At 38.4% G+C, this 18,489-nt stretch overlaps 1 protein-coding gene across 1 annotated transcript in view; it reads left to right on the top strand.

Annotated features, from left to right (window-relative positions):
* Positions 1-5,329: 5,329 nt before the first annotated feature.
* LOC103779183 (ribosomal protein S6 kinase alpha-6) overlaps positions 5,330-18,489 on the top strand; it is a 28,407-nt gene continuing 15,247 nt past the window's right edge. Inside the window, exons 1-7 of the mRNA XM_008946807.1 lie at positions 5,330-5,383; positions 8,980-9,096; positions 12,506-12,587; positions 13,419-13,499; positions 13,991-14,070; positions 16,841-16,947; positions 17,215-17,252. Coding sequence (XP_008945055.1) covers positions 5,339-5,383; positions 8,980-9,096; positions 12,506-12,587; positions 13,419-13,499; positions 13,991-14,070; positions 16,841-16,947; positions 17,215-17,252 — 550 coding nt within the window. The 5' untranslated portion in view covers positions 5,330-5,338. The remainder of the gene's footprint in view (positions 5,384-8,979; positions 9,097-12,505; positions 12,588-13,418; positions 13,500-13,990; positions 14,071-16,840; positions 16,948-17,214; positions 17,253-18,489) is intronic.

The following is an 18,489-nucleotide window of genomic DNA, read 5'->3' as shown; positions in this document are numbered from 1 at the left end:
GGACCTCACCTCGGTTTTCACAGGGGAGCTCTGCAGAGACCTCACAGTCACTAAACCAGATGAATGATGTGATCGGTGAACTCATATTGAATTTAGTATCCATGTGGATGTACTTCTTGAGTACTTTAAGAATAAAACCTGAGATGTGTTGTTTTCATTGAGTTTTAATCTTACCCTTTCCCAGTATTCTTTAATCTGCCATTAAACTCCTGTTCCAGAGAGGCTGCTTGGTGCCCTCTGATTGTGGAGTTAGTCTTCTCCCAGGCAGGCAGCAGTGGGGAGATCTCAAGTCCTTCACAGTTCAGTGATCCCTGTGGTTAGGTTTGTGTCTTGTCACAGCTCTGACTAGGCTGAGGCACACATAATTCTCCCCTGATCTCTGATAATGCAAAGGCTCAAAATGTTCTCTTAAAATCAGTAATTATATGTTGCTGAAGGTTTGTTATTCTGTCTGAATGGATGATTTATTTGCCACAGGAAAAGAACTTTAGAACTTTCCCTAGTAACTGATTATGGGCTTAAGGTTGAATTTTTTTTTTTTTTCAGGTAGGTGGTTTTATCTTCCTCTTTTACTTGGTATGTTTAAAGAGAGTGTGAGTGAGTTACCTCTTCTCTGGGGAGTGGAGGCACTGAGGCTTGCACAGGGTTTGTGCAGGTGGTGAGCAGGTAAGAAGATTCAGCACAGACCTGTGGAGTCTCATGTGGGCACTGCTGATGGTGGGACATCCTTTCTCTGGTCCTGTCATGGTAGGGTGGGGTTCAGCTTGTGCTGATGGAACTCCATGTTGGTTACCTTAATAACACTGTCTTATCTTCTGCTTCATGGGCTTGGCTGCTCTGCTGGGAAAGATTCTTCTGTCCCAGAAGTGTGGGAGCCACAGCACTGAATCCAGCCTACCTGCAGCTAATAACAATACCTACCATTTAAAAACAAAAGACTTGCATGGAGACAAGTTGTGTGTGTTTCTGTGGAAGAACAGGTGCCCTTAAGCTTCAGTTTTGTTCCCAGTGAGTTTTAGACATTTAAAAAAAAAATCAAAACCTCCTCACCTGTTTGACTGTGCACAGAACCCCCAGATTTCTCAAACCTCTCTCAGAAAATAAGATGCAGTAGGCCAATGTGTTGCTAATTAAATTAATGATGCAAACTCTCTGCAGATGTAATTTGGACTAAATGAGGAGCAAATGTGGCTATCTTAACAGGGTATTTTTTTCAAAGGATTTTTTTTTTCAAAGTCTTCTGAAAATAATTGGGGCTTCTAATGTAAGCTTCCACTCTAACATTTAGAAATGAATATTTGAAGACATAGTTTTGTCTGTGGGGAAGGAGACTGGTTTGTCTTGTGTGCCTCTGGAAGCACGGAGAGGTGCAGGTCTGGGGGCTGTGGCTGCAGTAACTGGGCGAATTCAGCGCAGCGAGGGAGGATCCGTGGGGGAGGCAGAAGCTTTTGTTGATCCCTGTGTAGAACTTTACCTGCTGGAAGCCAGACTGGGTTCTACATGAGTGGTGATGAATAACGCTTTCTACTTCTAATAATATTATGGTTATACAATTCCCAGTTCTGTTTTTTCTATAAGATTCTTAATGCTGTTTGAATGCCTAGATGAAGACGTGCAAGAGCAGGACAGAAGGAAAGCTGGTTCGATCTTCTGCTGGTTTTCCTTGTAGTTAGGCATTTGTACTGACCATTTGTTTAGCTTCTTTTGGCCCAAAACCTATAGACCCACCAGCCTATAACTCCTTTACCATGCAAACAGTGAAAACATCCTTAATATGACAGGGAAGATGGTTCAAATCTTTGGCAATACTGAAATTCTTCGGTTTTGCTTTAATTGTCAGAGGAAAAACATATGCAACAGTATTTAATCCTTTCACCAGCCCACAGAAGCCCTTTGGATGTTCTCCCAAGGTGACAGGGTAGAGTCCCAGGGAGTCATGGGACCCGTGGCAGCTATTTAAGTGGGAAGGCAGGTTTTGCTGGGTTCCCTCACAGGCGGTTTGGCAGTGGAGGTTTGGGTCTCTCAGCCTGTGCCTCTGGAAAGGTAAGTTTCTCACCTTCCAGGTTGTCTGACCTTAACTTTGTTCCCATCTTTTTATCTAGTTGTTTTGGTTATTTTTACACTCCTCAGCAGTGTGAACCACGTTCTGTAATTCTCAAAATTTGTGTTTGGCAAGTGTTGATGCTGTTTGCTTTGGTGTCTGAGCTTGGTGATTTGATGAAAGTTAGCATTTAAAATGTTCAGTTACTTGTAGGACTTGAGCAGTAGTGAAGAGCAAAATTATTCAAGGATGGAAGTGTCTCCTTCAGAACAGTGGTACTTGCCTCCTTTCTCTTGTTCTCTTTACAGGTTTCTAATTCTTAATAATAATTGAAATCTCTGTGTTCATAGATATTTAGTAATGACTTAGAGGCTAAAATAGTTCTGTTCCATATGTGTTTTTGTGTAAATATTCATGATTAAGTGACTAAAAGGAGTCCTACTCAGTTGTGGAAACAGAATTTTGTCTTTGGCTTCCATAGAGGTAGGAATTAACTTTCTGGTTTTGCCTAATCTGGAGGAGAGTGGGAACTTCTAGCTACTGCAACTCAGCAAATTTAGGTAACTGTGCAGAACAGTAGTGATCTGATTTCTGTCACTGAACTTTTGAGCTGAATAACCAACCAACAACTAGACTTTGGTTGCAATCCTACAGGTTTGTCAGTGCTTCTTGGTTTGTTTTGTTGTTTTTTTCTTTGCTTGTTTTCAGTGGACAGTGACCAGGCTTCACAAACAAAGGCAGAAGTGTGGTCATGTGTATCAGGCAATAAAAGTAGATTCATGTACTTGGACATAAAATTCTTTGGACTAAAAGTTGGCAGGCTTCCCAGTTTTTGTAGTTCCAGAGAGACTGGACAGGAAAGAAAAACCCTGAAGAGGAAAAGCGTACGGTAGGAAATTGTTAATTAAGATGACATTTGATTACCTGCCATGAAAATCCAATAACTTACTATATTTGATTTGCCAGAAAGCTGAAAGTATGCCTTCATGGCGTGCTTAGGAACTATGTAGATGGAATAAAATGTTGTTTTGGGGTTCAAAACCCTGTTCCAGTAGTGACAGCTTTCTGTTCCTGATTGCCTGGAGTTAAGCTGCTGTTTTCAGCGTTACCTGCAGCTCCTCTGGCTGGTGGTATTGGTTCCAGAGCTTAAATTGAAGTAAAAGAAAAGCTTGGGAGATATTTGCTACGTTTAAAGAAAGAAAATGTAAATACACACTAAATTCACTTCAGCATAAAGTCCATGAGTGAGGAATCATATCTCATTTCTGAGCACCTAGAGTAGAAACTCATTTTATTACTAGATCTAAGGAAGTGTCTCTCACAGCTTCAGTGATTTGATTTGCAATTGAATGTGATCTAGTGGTACAGGGAGAAGAAATCACGTGGCAGTGAATTGTCTGGAATGAGGTTGGAGTTTGTATTTCTTTATGCATTCAATTAATTCATAGTATAGTGGGTGTCTCACCCCTCCCCATATCCACATTTGAAAAACTATTTATGCAAAAAAAGAAATGTTATGGAGCAGATTAGTTATCAGCTTTGGTTTCTGTAGTGTACATGAGGTTTCTGAATCCAGGGCAAAAGGTCAGTGATTTTTTTTGGCCTTGAGAAATTAGGGTGGGAGTGTATGATAGATGTGAATGATGAGTGTGTTGAATATGCCAGCACTTGGTTAAAATGAACAGAAACTTAGAGAAGAGTGACAGTAACCAAGCTACATTCCTTGATATTTCCTTTTTTTTTTTGTGAGGATATAGTCCAAAACTAAGTGTCAGTATCTTGGTCCAAAAATTGGAGCTTTAATTCTAGCAAAATCATTCATTTCAGCCTTAGCCCTTAAAAGCTAAGAAATCAAAGAGTCCCAGGAGCAGCAGTGGAAGTGGCTGAGGGTTCTGCAGTGGTGGTGGTGTAACCTTTCCCTTCAGCCCTGCTTGTCCATGGAGTTGTCTGGTTTGGTTTTGAGCAGGGGCATGGGCTGCACGGTGTTTCAGGATTCTGTGAAGTCCCATGTTTCATCAGTTCACATACTGATAGCAGTACCATAGTTTGGTATCTTAGGCATGACTTTTAGATAAATTCAGAAGTGCAAGAAAAAAAAGGCTGTTACTAGTGTAAGAAATTAATTGGTTCAGCTTTTCAGGAAAGAAATAGTTTGTGTTTCCTCATGTTCTTTCTAGTCAGTATTATTTTGTGTGGAGCCTGTGTCACATGAAGGTAGTGATGCTGAACAATTCACTTATAAATAAATTGGCAATTACCACTAGCAAAAGCCATAATTGGCTTCACCCACTTCGTCAGGTATTTCCAGTTTTTAATCTGTGCTGTGCATGTTGAAACAGAGCAGGTCCTTTATGTTTCTGTGCTTTTTTTAAAGTTTCAGTTGTTAAGCAGCATTGAATTGCTTGTTACTTAGGGAGAGCTTAAACTCAATGACTTCTTAACTTTCTTTTTCTTTTACTGTGACTGTTGACTTGGTATCTTTTTACTGGTTTTTTTGGGGGGGGGAATAAGCAACTGCTAGCAAGTACTGTGCTCATTTAAGATTGTGTCATTTATTTGCTTCTGTCTAGATGCATATCATCCTTTTCTGGCCCTTAAAAGTGTTATTTTTGGAATTGATCCATAAATATTTTAATAAACAGATCTACAGTTTCTGAAGTACTTGATTAAAGTTTGAGTATTCTATTTTCTGGGTATTTAACTTCTGATGCAGGCAAATTTTTAGAGGATTTTTTTAAGGAAATAGGTAATTATTTTTGTGCATAAGAATCCTGTGATATGTATTCTCCTTTCTGCCTCCTCTTGCACTTCTCCCACTTGCCCCCAAAAGACCTGAAATCACTTGTGAATGTTTTTTTTTTTTTCTACTTAAATTACAGAGTAATTTTCAGCAGCAGATTTTAGGTTTCTGAAAAGCATCCACAACATAAATTTGTGCATAGTGGAAGAATTTTACTTTGGTGTCATCTTGTGTGGATGGTGTCTGTAGCTTTTAAAGAAGGAATTTAAAATTAGTTCTGATGAAATAACGCTCTGGACTGGCATTTACACAGGGTGTGCTAAATGATGCATAAGGGAGATGCTAAATATAACTACTAAGTAGTAATATTTGTTTGAAACTACAGTTTGAAATTAGAGCAACAAGAAAATGAGTTTTCATTTGTGTGCTCTGAAATGTAAATCGGTCGAATTATTAACTCTGCTGATTTGAAATTGTTAGGTCTTAATGTTGTTTTTGGTTTTTGTTTTCTCTTCTGCATTCTGCTTCCTTCCCCTCTCCAGCTAAATGGCCTTAAAATGGCAGATGAGCCTATGGAAGAAGGTGAACCATATTCCTACCACGTGAGTATATCCAAGAGATGTTCAGCTTAGACACTCGTTAGCATGACTTCCTTTTGAAGCAACACTTATGCATTCCCTCTTCTTTAATAAGTTTTCTGAACCTGTCATGCCTTGATGGTGTGAGAGGCTGAAGATCAGTGTTCTCTATGCTGGCTAAATCTCAGACTAAACCTCAGGGTAAAAGACTTTGCCTGGAAAAATTTGCCATCATTTTTCAACACACCCATCCACACATTTTTTGAACAGGTTCACAAGAGAAGGTATCAACATAGATCTTACAGCAGGCTGTAACCACTGCTTTGTATTGCAATAATAACTTTTTGAGGCAGTGATTTGGAGAACAAACTCCTGGGGGTAGAAACAAGTAGTGCTTGGATGTTTCCTGGTGTGGAGTAAGTAACAGTGTCACACTCGTGTTACGTGTGGCAAAGGAAGATGTGCAAGGGGTTGTCTCAGTCTTTCACTGCACTTGAAGCAGGAGGATGTTGCTGAGCTTGTTTGTTAGGTGCTTGGAGCTACATGCCAGTCAAGCTGCAACGAAGTGGGATGGCACAAAGCCAGAATGATTGCAACGTTTGCTTCACTGCTTTGTCTTCTGTTGAACCTGCTGGGAATAGCTCTCTCTTGTGCAAGGCCACTCCGTGGGAGCTGCTACCTGAGCACTGATGTAGGCTTGCAGCTCAAGCAGCAAAGCCCAAAATCAGATAACCAAATCCACAGGTCGTGGAGGCCAAACTAGAAGTTAAAATGAAATTTGCTTGTGTACCTGTTCAGCTCTTTACCTGTTCCTTTCTTGTTGATGAGGCAGAGGTCTTTTTATTCTTCAGTCATGCCAATTTTTAGTACTTTAATGATAGTTAAGTAGGTGAAATTACATAGACATCTTTTGTGAAGGTAAAACACTTCATAAAAACCCTCATTTCATAACTCTCAAGTTAGTCCTTATTTGCATGGAAAACATTTATTTTCCTTGGTTCACATTTAGAAATACTCTCGTCAGTCTCCACAGCAACCACATGTGATGTCACAGGCTAATGACTCAAGGTGGGTGATAAGAGTTCACCTGCTCTTCTGCTTCAAGGTCTTTTTTCTCATGCAAAGGTTCACAGTGTTAAGGAATACAAATTAGGATGGTCAAATAAAAAAGCTTCTAAACAGAGTATTTACATACTTCGTAGAAGGAACCAGCTGTTTGTTGTACAACTGTTGTACAGCTTGGTGTATAACTAGATGACTTGCTGCTTTCATCTGTCATCAGCTGACTGGAAATGCTGGTGTTCTTACGTGCCTTAAATTCCAGGCATGTGTTAAAAAAAAAGAAGAGTTATGTGCATCATTCCTGTGAATAGATATATATGCAGAGCCAACAAGATGGATGAAATGGAGCTGGGATGGACCTGCTAGATCATCAGTGTATGTCAGCTGTTTGTTTTGTGAACAGAGAGGGGAAATAAAGTAGTTGAGAATGTGAATTAGAGTTAACTTTGTTACCCAGCAGTGTCTTGGGTTAATATCTATCTCTGGATGGGGAGGAGAAACAACCAGGCCTCTTCCAGGGAGTGTGCACTAAGAGCTGGAGGGGAGGGGAAAAAGGGCTCGTGTGCAGTAACAACCAGACTACAGTTTGTGAGTACACTAAGGTGTTAGTTTGACCTCTTTCTTTCCTACTCTGGACAAACAAACCAAATAAGGCAGACACTTAATGCAGTGTGCTGATTGCCCCCTTTTTAATTATTGCACTAAGCACATACCCGTTGCCCCCTTTTTAATTATTGCACTAAGTATGTACCCATTTAGATGATCAGGTTTCTACCCTGAATTTCTGTATAAACCCAACAGAGAATTTTGTCCAGATACTTCTGTGCCAATTCTGCTAATGCTCATTGTGAGTTTTAATGCATGGTCTTGGGCAGCAAGACTTTCTGTAGCTAACCTGGCTATGGATGATCACAGAGTCCCAGCACGGTGGGGGTTGGAAGGGACCTCTGAAGATCATCTTGTCCAACCCCCCTGCTTCCAGCAGGTCACCCACAGCAGGGTGCCCAGGATGGTGTCCTGGTGGGCTTGGAATCTCTCCAGAGAAGGGGACTCCACAGCCTCTCTGGCACCCTCACAGTAAAGCATTTCTCCTCATGTTCAGATGCAACCTCCTGGGTTCCAGTTCGTGCCAGTTGCCCTTTGTCCTGCTGCTGGGTACCAGTAAGAAGGGTCTGGCCCCATTCTCCTGCCCCCCATGGGCCCTTTAGCTCTTGATCAGCATTGATCAGATCCCCTCTGAGTCTTCCCCTGGTGGAACAGCCCCAGGTCCCTCAGCCTTTCCTCAACAGAGATGCTCCAGTTCCCTCATCATTTTTGTAGCCTCTGCTGGACTCTCCAGTAGTTCCTTGTCTCTCTTGCACTGAGGAGCCCAGCACTGGACACAGAACTCCACATGTGGCCTCAGTAGGGCAGAGCAGAGAGAGAGGAGAACCTTGCCTGACCTGCTGGCCACACTCTTCTGAATGCACCCTAAGTGTTCATTCCTAAAGCCAACTGTTCCATTCTTGGGCTTTCGAGATGAAGATCTAAAGAGAGGAAAAGGAGGATGGTTAATAACCACTTAGATATCCTAAAGACATCCAAGTACTGCAAATTAGGAGGGATTTTCTGTTGTGATTGAGTTGTTGGCAGTGTGCAAGAAATTAGTTGTTGTTCTCGATAGTGAGAGGTGCTGCTCCCTTGGTGTGTGCAAGCCCTGGGTGCTGCTGCAGGCCCTAGCACACAGTTTGTAGTTTCAAGGGTGCTTATTTTGACATCTTGCTTGTTTTGGCTCAGAGAAACTTCTCTTACACCATAAAAGCTGCAGTGTATCATTGCTTGGGTTTCGTCAGGAATGTTTGTCTTTTCACAATTGGGACTGCTCTGCCCCACGTTGCTGAACGTGAGAGTAACAGGAAAAAGTCAACAGAACCCTGAATCTTCTACCTTCCCAGCACTGCCCTCAGCCCTCTGAAGGAGGTCTGCACCCCAGAGCTGTGTTTCTTCTGTTGGACACGAGAATTCTCGGAGTTCTTCAGATGACTCATAGTTATTTGTGCTCTTCCAACGCTGCATCTCCCTCTGGCTACAGATGGATGGCCATATTTATTATTTGCTGCTGTGAAAAGCAATAATTACCTACAATGATGAAATTCAATTTAGCTTTCATTAAGATGATTTCAGGAAAGCTGAGAAGAGTAATCACTGGGAAAAGTAAAGGCTGCTAAAGCAGAGGTGAAGCACAGAAAGGTCATCTTAGACTTGGTTTAAAAATCTGTATGTTTATTCATTTCATATAAGAAAATCCACCTTTGCAGTTGTAATATTTATAACAAAAGGACGAGAGCATTCTTTGAGAATTTTACTTCAGTTTAGGAATTTTAGATGCATCCATTTGAGAGAGGATGGATGGGAAAACTCTTCATTTCAACAGCTTATTAGAATTTCAAATATTTAAAAATAAAGAATAAAACCTGAAAGCAAACTAAGAAAAGAGCAGGCATTCACATGCACTTCTAATGAGAGTAGATAAATTCAGGCCTATTGATTGTTGTATTTTGTTTGTCTTGAAATTACAGGATGAAGGAAGTGTGAAAGAAATTCCTATTACACACCATGTGAAAGAAGGATGTGAGAAAGCAGATCCAGCACAGTTTGAACTTCTGAAGGTTCTTGGACAGGGATCGTTTGGAAAGGTAAGATAACACATTTTGTTTTCATCTGACATCCACTTTGACCCTGCTTTGTCTTACTTCCCTTATTTCTCTAATACAAGAAGGTTAAGTATAAACATAACAAGTTGTGAGTATGGGTAGATACAGGTGTAGGAATTGCCCTGTTTTGGAAGAAGTTTTCCAGCTTGTTTTGCAGTTGGATGAGAAGTGTGTGTTTTCATTTTTACTACATAGTGTTTCTGATTTCACCTTTCTTAGAGGAAAACCAATGTATTTTACCATAGAGTTGTCCAGACATTCAAGAAAATGCCTTAACAGAATTGCTGGGAACATCTGAGAGGATATTTACAAACTCCATCATTTTCCAATCTTGTTTTGGTGCCAAGGGAGCAGTGTTTATAGCAGCACACCAAATCCTCTCCGACACAGGGAGACAACAGCCTCAGTCTCTAGGGAAAAGCATCAGTCAGTACCAAATTTGAGAAGGTCTGCCATGGAAAGTTGGGGTAGAAAGGTAGAAAGTTAGGGTATAAAGAACCATTTATCTGTTCTGCATAGGTTACCTCACATGTCCTGTAGCTTACATTGGTGCTTGGGAGACACCAGGAACCTATCAGGTGTTGATGGACGCTTCTGGAGGAGCTGGTGATTTGTGTTTTCATGGTGGTGCTTGACATGCTGTGAATGTCTGAGTTCTTTCAATATACAGATTCTGTACTGACATAGATACAGAAGAGTGATTGTGGTAGCTTGGAACTTGAGCTGAAGTAACAATGAAGTAAATAACCTGGGAAATGTATTTCAGGTTTCATTATTTCGCTGGATTTGTCAAGTGATCTGCAGCTAGAAGACACTAAGTGAGCAGCTATTCAAATAGCATGTAGGAGAAACATGCAGAGGTTTTGTTACAATAATTTCTCTGTCACTTGATGTCACATTGCTGAAATGAAATAAAAAATCAAATGTCTCAGTTACTAGTTTGAAGGACATGAGTTGAAATATTAATCCTAGTGTATAAGAAGTTAATTTATTTTTTAAAACCAGACTCTTAAACTAGATCTTTTGTGACACACAAAAGGTCAACAGTCGGCTGCACATCCATTTCCATTTTCCTGTTCTGCTGATTTTGTCTCTCATGGCAGGAACAAACCTCTGCATAGAGTTGTCTGATTTTTTTTGTTTCCCCCCTCATACATTAGGAAGACATTTTATGAATCGGTGGTTTAGAAAATAGACTTTATTTCTTAGTGGTTTACAGCTCAAGAAGCAGTTCTTTATCTGGCAGTGTTAGTTGCCTGTTTCCTCGTGTGGTTCTCACCTTCAGAGCCTAAGAGGCTCCCTGCATTGATTACTCCTGACTTGAGATGTCTCAAGCTATCTTAGGGGTCTGGACATCTTAGCCCTGACTCAGATTCTCACTTCACAGAGGTCAGACTTGTGGCAGCCTCAGGAACAGTCTTGCTCAGAACCCCACCAGCTTGGCGAGGGGTCTCTTTTGGAACTTTGAAACCTGGCAGTACTTGGTTCAGGAACCAGCATTAACAACTGAATGGTGCCTGTTGCACGTATGAGCAGAGCTCTTCTTATCTAGTATCTGTTGCTTGCTTTTGAAATGAGAAAACAAAGGAGGAAGATCAATGGCTGTTGCCTACATGGTGTTTGTTTTCTGTCTTCAGTTCCTATTTCCCAGGGGCCTCCCTTTGGGTTTGCTGTAGCCTAGCTACAGCCCATCCTCAACCTCTCTTTTTTGGGTATCTGTGCAGAATTTAACACAGCTTCACAGAAATAAAGAGTTAAACCTCATGTCCCTTACTGAGTTTCTCTCTTCAGCCTTTGATAATGTTGTGAGGCTTCAGCATGCAGCCTGCTGAGGATGATCTTGGATTCACGTGGGTGAATCACTTTGTGCAACATGTGAAGCATATCAAGATGGGCACAACTGACTGGCATCTCCTCAAGATGCAGTGTTATGGAGACTTTGTCTCCAGCTTACATAGATGATGCTTGAGTCATTTTCAGTGGCAGTTGTTTTGGTCCTTACTAGCTCAAATTTGTAACTTGTGCATGAATTCCTTACATTCTCACAAGCTGCTATTATTAAATATTTCTACATACTTTTTAATATTTGATTTTCAAAAGTGTGAATGTATTAATCTACAGATGTTTTCTTATTTGCTGATGTTTGAAGTAGTCCTTTTACTATTTGGGCATCACTGAGAGCACTGCTGCAGGTCAATCACTGGGCAAAACTTAAAAAAAGCCTGATAACCTTGAAACATAATGGTAGTTTTCATCTAACCAGAGCTTACAATAAGAACAACCCCTCTCCCAGCCCTGTAGAGTTTAGTCAGTGACAGCGTATGAATTTCTGTTTCTAGAATGAAAAATGTGACAAGCTTATTTTATTTTAAAAACATAAAAAATTAATACATATATATCATATGTTAGAAGTTATTAAATATAGATCTAGTGTTAATGAAAATCTGAATAAGGTAAGATCAGAGGGGCAATTTTAGGTAGCTCTTGGCATTCTCTTGTGACCTGTACATTTCTTTTTCCCCAGTACAAACATTCCTTATAACTAATAATTGCTATTATAAGAACAAGAACTTGGGAACAGAAGCATGTGCCAAACAGTTTTGTGAACTGAGAGACTCAGTAGCTAGAACAGTAGTCAGAGGTACCTGTATTTGTACTGCATTATTCTAATCTAATATTATGCCTTTCTTAGTGTCAGGTTATATACTATTTATCTTTAAAACTCCTCTGGAAAGAAAAGAGTAGAAAAACCTGTTGGAGCTGCTATTCCAGAGGGGAAGGTGCTTTGATCTTAAGTGGTGAGGTTTCCTTGCTTTCGTCTTGCCACTCTTATGGAATTCATTAATAGGCCTGTTAGATATTTGAGATTTAGGTCCTAACCCTCAAAAATCTCTTAGGAGGTGGCAGAGCAGGCAGAGTTGTTATTCTGTAGGAAAGCAATATAAAGGAAAGCATTTATGGAAGTGCCTTTTTGGTAAGTATTCCTTTAAACAGCTTGCTGTAGGGAGGAACACACAGTTTGAGTGATGTGAATACTTGAGAGAGTTTGGTGCTGCATGTACCTCTAATCTGATTAAGAGGAAGCACTTTTGTTCTTCCTTTAAAGGTGTGTACTTAGGAAAGAACACTGAAAGCTGCCTGAAATTAATAGGAAATGCATTGTGAGAGTTGCCTGCTTGCTTACTCAGCTTGCTTGTGGAAAAAGACTTACTGTGAATGTTTGTCATCTTTTTATTCCTTGGAGTTCATGAGGAATGGGACAGGACTGGGGATGTGCTAACTACTTCTCTGTATTAATGAAGTTAAAAGTAAAGGTGTAGTGACGGGTTTTAATCAGTTTTACATAAGATACTTTTAGCAGTGACATTAAAAGCAGTGTTTGTATCACTAGGTCTTCCTCGTTCGGAAAATAATTGGTCCTGATGCTGGGCAACTTTATGCAATGAAAGTATTGAAGAAAGCTTCTTTAAAAGGTACGTGTGTCTTCTGAACTGGAACGTTAACAAATGGTTTTCACTGCACCCACATCTCTTAGATCTTGTAAATAGTACTTAAAAACACTTTCTTTTTTAATCTTAAATGTTTTTCAGTGAGTTCATAACTCTTCTTTGACAGGAGCTTTTTTTCTAGACTAACTTGTAAGTTCATGTTCAAGAATTACTTTAAATCTGGCCAGACAGCATTAATTATGTGGTAAAAGGTACTCTTTCAAAGTTTAAAATTGCATTATTTAGTTCTGTTTAGTCTTTTCATTATATTAAGCCAAATTAATTTCATAAACAATTTTCCTTTTGTCTTTTAAGTTAGAGCTCTACTGTGGTTGAAATTAAATCATTCCCTCTTGTTATAGGTGCCATAGAAAGTGAACTTACTGTTTTGGCTTTCAGGAGACACTTTAATGGATGCAACTCCACTTTGTGTAAATAGGGACTGTTACTAGTTGAAGAGGGATAAGTGATCTTAAAAGATAGCTATTCAGTACAGGTAGTTAATGAAGATGTTGAAGTTAGCTGCCTGGAAATGTAGATGTGAGCTTTTTTTGTTGGAAGTAGTATCACAAAATATTGGGATGTGTTGGGGAAAAAAATGAAGACAGTGAGGAGGTGGGGCAGGTGAGAAAATGGTTTTACTGTCCAAAAGCATGTGTTTTATGGGAGACTTAAGAGTCAAAACCAAACATGGTAACGAGGAAAAGTATTTCTTCAGACAGCAAAGACTTTCCATATGCTAATTTCTGCTCCATCTGTATTATACCAAATAGATTTGTTTCCTACTAATCTTTTTCTGTTTTTTTTTTCCTCCAGTACGGGATAGAGTTCGGACAAAAATGGAGAGAGATATATTAGTAGAAGTAAATCATCCATTTATCGTCAAACTGCACTATGGTTGGTATTTTTTTCTACATTTTCTTGTTACTTGAAGGCTGATGTTCTTTCTTGGTTTTGTAGTGTCAATTTTAGAGTCTGAATTAGGTTCTAGCAACTAAATCACAGGGATAGAAGAGGAACATATATACATATGTATAGAGTAGTCTTAATCCTCTTGAAATGAAAAATTTGGAAAATTCTGAAGTTCTGCAGAGATTTTTCTTACTTTTCATTGAGTAAAACCAAAACACAGTAATTCACATACTTGGTGTTTCCCTGTTTGACAAAGGGGAACTAAAAGAACAGTGTTTTAATCATCTCATGACTAGGATTGCCTTTTGTGAAGAAACAAGTAATCGTACCTCACGTGCTGCTGAATTATTTCAGTTCCATAACAAAAGCATTGCTTTTCAATGAAATTTCCAAGCTGTAAAAGCATTCAGTTTGGGATTGTAGATATCTGTGTCACACAACTATTGATTTTAATTTTAAATATTTTTTTGTTTTAGCCTTTCAGACTGAAGGGAAGCTATATTTAATATTGGATTTTCTCAGGGGAGGAGATGTATTCACGCGATTATCCAAAGAGGTAAGTACCTAAAATTTTATCTCTGCTTATTGGTAGATGGGGTGTTTTTGTTAGTATAGGATTGTCTTTTATAGCTCTCCACTGTATTTCTTGTCACAGTTATTAAAAACTTACTTGGGCTTCCCTTATATATTCTAGAATATATTCTATAACCTTAAGCAACACAAGTGTCTATTGATGAGTAGCCTAAATTTTAATTTGGTATCTGCAAAGAGCAGTTCTTTTGTCTAAAAATGTTTTGTTGCTTAGATACCTATCTGCAAGAAATTAATATTTAGCAATAAAGAAAGGGGATGTATAGTTCTGGTGCTTGTAGTCAGCTTAGGTGCTTCTGGAAGCCCACATCTGATTTCTGCTGCATTGTAAAATTTCATAATGCTGTTAGACAATTATAAATCCTAATGCTTAATTTCACCACATGTGAACATTGAGTGATTTTGAGACTGCTCCTCTTCATTTAACATTGCTGTGCCACTGGAACTTTAATTTTTCACTTCTATTTTTGTTTTCTGGAGAGAGTGCTTCAGAGGAGGGAATAGGATGCAGCCTGTTGTTAAGATTTTTTAAATGTTTGTCATCAAATATTTATTATGTTACCTTAAGTATTAGGAGCATGTTTATAAGACTTATTTTCTTTCTGCAAACCTTTCATAAAGATCTAAATTTTTAATGGCAATTTCTCAGCAGCTTCACAGTAAGAGAGCTTTTCAGTGTTCTCACTGCTGTAAATACATTTCTATTGCTAATGCACAGGAAAAAATCCACTTTCTTAAATGAGTGATTTTTTTTCATGCCTTGAAGTAGGGTATGTAAGGCCATGAGCTAGGATTTTTTCCCCATATACTTTTTGTAAAAATAAAGCTTCACTTCACGAGCAGGTGAAAGAGGAGGAAGAATTTCAAGAGGTTTTTTGTTTTCCTTTTTCATAAAAAGCTGACCTTGGTAAAACAGTGATTATATCTAAGAATTGAGCTCAAAATTAATTAACCTTGAGGCTAAAATGGAGGTTAAAAGCTTAAACAAACCAACTGACTTGTAAAGGGTTATTGGAACAGTAGGTAGGAGAGAGGTCAATCTCTGCTTTGGTGTAAGGTGTCTAATTATAGAGGAAATTCTGGTATAGCAGGAAGAACTATTCTTCTACCCAAACCCAGCTGGGATTAGTGAGTACGCAACACTCTTAAATAAGGGCTGCAAGTCTACCTGTAATAATGCTGGCTAGGTGGTTGAGGGAGGTATGTATTCCCTTTGGGAGGGAAAAAGGAATAATTGTCAAGTTTTCCTACTGTTAAGCCTCTCTATGTTCATTTCTGAAGACTTCAGTAACCTTCTAGGATGGCTTTTAAACACTTACTGTGTATATAGATAATAAAAATTAATAAAATCAGGCCTTTTTATTTTCTGGTGGGAAGACAAGGCATTTTCAAAAGTACATGGTGAAACAGACAGTGGGCAATACCCATGAGGGTGAATTCCCCATGGCATTTCAGACTTTCCACACAAGGATTATTTTAAATTAATTTGGTTTAGTACGAGGTTATTAAAACACTTTTGTTCGTCTTCAAATTCGAATGTGGGTATGAGAGTTTCAGCTGTGGAAGAGCAATGAGCATGTAATGAAGTTTTCTTTGGTAACATTTAATGAAGCTGACTTGCATCATGTTTAATTTGACACATTAAGCAGTTTTATATGAAATTATTATTGGGAGATTGTAGATGAACCTCATTGTGTTCTGACATTTGCATTTTGGCTGCTCCAAGGAATAATGCTATCAAAGGCTTCCTCTTGCTCTTTTGGGTATAGAAGAAAAACAACATCAACATTGCTCTTTAAAAAATCAAGGTGAAACTTTGTGTAGTGTAACAGCTTTATTGTTCATGAACATTACTATTGATCATTAAGGAAATCAGGAATATTTCAGCTGCCAGTACATCTGGTTACATCTGTGCAGTTCAGAGTACAGGTCTGTGTGTTGCTACATCAGTGAGCCCAGTTCATTTAAGTCTTGTGAGCTCTCTGCTGTGCAGTTGAGATGGTCATTCTCCTTGTTCCTGGTGTTTTCAACAGATAAGGGAATAGTTCACTTAAACCTCAAATTCACTTCCAGTATTTTAAAGATTACTGACCTCTCCTGTAATTGGTAGAACGTGACAAGAGCCAAAGCAGGTACAATATTTCCAAATGAAATTAGAAGCAACCTGTGGAGTATTTCAGCCAGAAATGCATCTTTCAAATGCTGCATATGCAGCAGCTCACTAGGGTTCTTCAAATTTCATTTCCCAAGAGGAGCAGAGTAGGTTCTTCAACTCATGCCATTATTTTCAGCAAAGTGTTTTGTTTTGCATACTTTTTTCCTAAATTTCTACTTATTTTTTTTCCTTAGGTATTGTTAGTGTGAATTCAGACACAGTCACTCAATACAGCAGTCGTGCTAAATTTTATGATGCAGTGGAAAACAGTCTGGATAGGATTGTGGCAGGAGGAGTGCTGGTGGTCAATAACACTAAATATAACAATTAAATTTGTTACCTTAGAAGTTAGCTAATACTCAGCAGTAACTGCTGATGTTTTTGTTTGAGTATTGCAGGTATACTTGATGATTAGCCTATATTAGTGTGTAATTTCTGTTAGGCAAATTCAGGAATAAGTAGCTCGTAAGGTACTTCTAAAACTGATTTTGAAATTTAGGTAGACAGAACTATTTGTTTAGATTGCAGTTTTAAAAACTGAAGACAAGATCAGAAGGTAAATCTATACAGTTCTTATTAGGTTATGTTTACAGAGGAAGATGTGAAATTCTACCTCGCAGAACTGGCCCTTGCTTTGGATCACCTTCACAGCTTGGGAATTGTGTACAGGGACCTGAAGCCAGAAAAGTAAAGTAAAATGTATTTTACCACTATTATGTGTCTTTTGCTTGTTGCTTTGCATTTTCTACTACAATGATGTGAAAAAACTTTAAATGCTTTTGATAGACTATGTAAAGAAAGATAAAATGTAAAACATATCTGTGGCTTAAATTAAATATTGACCTGTTAAATGACTAACAGAAGTTGGAGATTGAAATTAACTATTATATTTTAAATGTTGTATATAAACATTCTTCTCTATGTGTATTGGTGAATGTGAATTTTAATTTTCAGCATTTTGCTTGATGAAGCAGGACATATCAAGTTAACAGGTAGGTAACACTTATTAGTACAGCACTTTCTGAACATATTTCTGTGTAAGCTTTTAGTTCTAAGCCTAAGATATGCATAGTGATAGCTGGAGTATGTGTGAGCCAGTGTTCAGAAGGGCTTTTTTTGGGTAGACTCTTTATAACTAATCTATGTCCCTTCCCTATATAAGGATTCTTTCTATGATATGAAGTACTTTTATTGAAGTATTTTAGATAGTCAGAGGCTGTATCTGAGGGTTTTGGTCATTTAGCAGATCCTGATGTCCATGCAAGTTCCATTGAATTTAGTTTTCATGTTGGCTAATATTTGCATAGCTCAAGCTGCAGTGTTAGCACCAGTATTGCTGTAAAGGGCAGATCCTAATTGCTGTGGTTAAATTAGAAGAAATGCAGCTGAAAACACAAAACCAGACACATGAATGATTTTTTTACAGGAGCTTTGGGTGGAGGTATGTTAATAACTAAAACTAACCACCGTTCAGATTAGAAAGTGAACTGTCAAAATTTACTGTGAAATGCCTTTTAACTGAAGATCAAGAGGTTATAGATCCAGGCCAAAGTTGCTAACTCTGTGATTATTTTTTTATAAGGGAACAGAAGTGCTTTTAGTGTAAAAACCTTTTGATGCACAGTAAAGACTTCTGAAGTTATTTTTTTTTTAATTTCTGGATTATCACTTTTAAATACATATGAAATTGCAGAAAAACCCTCTAAGAGTAACAAGTAAAATACATACAATGCTATATACAAAAGACTATGTGGAAACCAAATTACTATGAATTTCTGAAAGCTTTAAATTATATTTAAGGGGATGCATTTATAAATTTAATGATGCTTTATTAGAAATTTCATTATGTATTTTGATCTATAGATATTGCTGTTAGATTCCAAGAGAAATGAATTTTTTCAGGCTCTCTGAGGCTTGATGGAATATAGTGGTGGAAATCATGTTTATGAAATGCATAATTTTAAAAATTCTGGATGATTGAGTTAAATCAAATACAATCCTAAAATTGTCACTTCCTTCTGGAACTGGAAAGAGCAATTTGTGGGATTATTGATTAGCAATCATTTCCCCTTTGACAAAAGAGACACTTGAGAGCCTCATCTTGAGAGTCAAGTTAAATCCAAGGACTTGCATATTCAGTGCATATTCAATTATATTGTTCAAATTAGGAGAAAAAAGTATTCTGGAAATAAACTGAGCAGATCTGCAAGACTACTGAACTGGAGTCAG

The sequence above is a fragment of the Merops nubicus genome, unplaced genomic scaffold, assembly GCF_000691845.1.
Source record: "Merops nubicus isolate BGI_N331 unplaced genomic scaffold, ASM69184v1 scaffold22680, whole genome shotgun sequence".
Classification (NCBI taxonomy): domain Eukaryota; kingdom Metazoa; phylum Chordata; class Aves; order Coraciiformes; family Meropidae; genus Merops; species Merops nubicus.
Note: the sequence above shows the minus strand (reverse complement) of the source record. Positions and strands in the feature narration are given on the sequence as shown.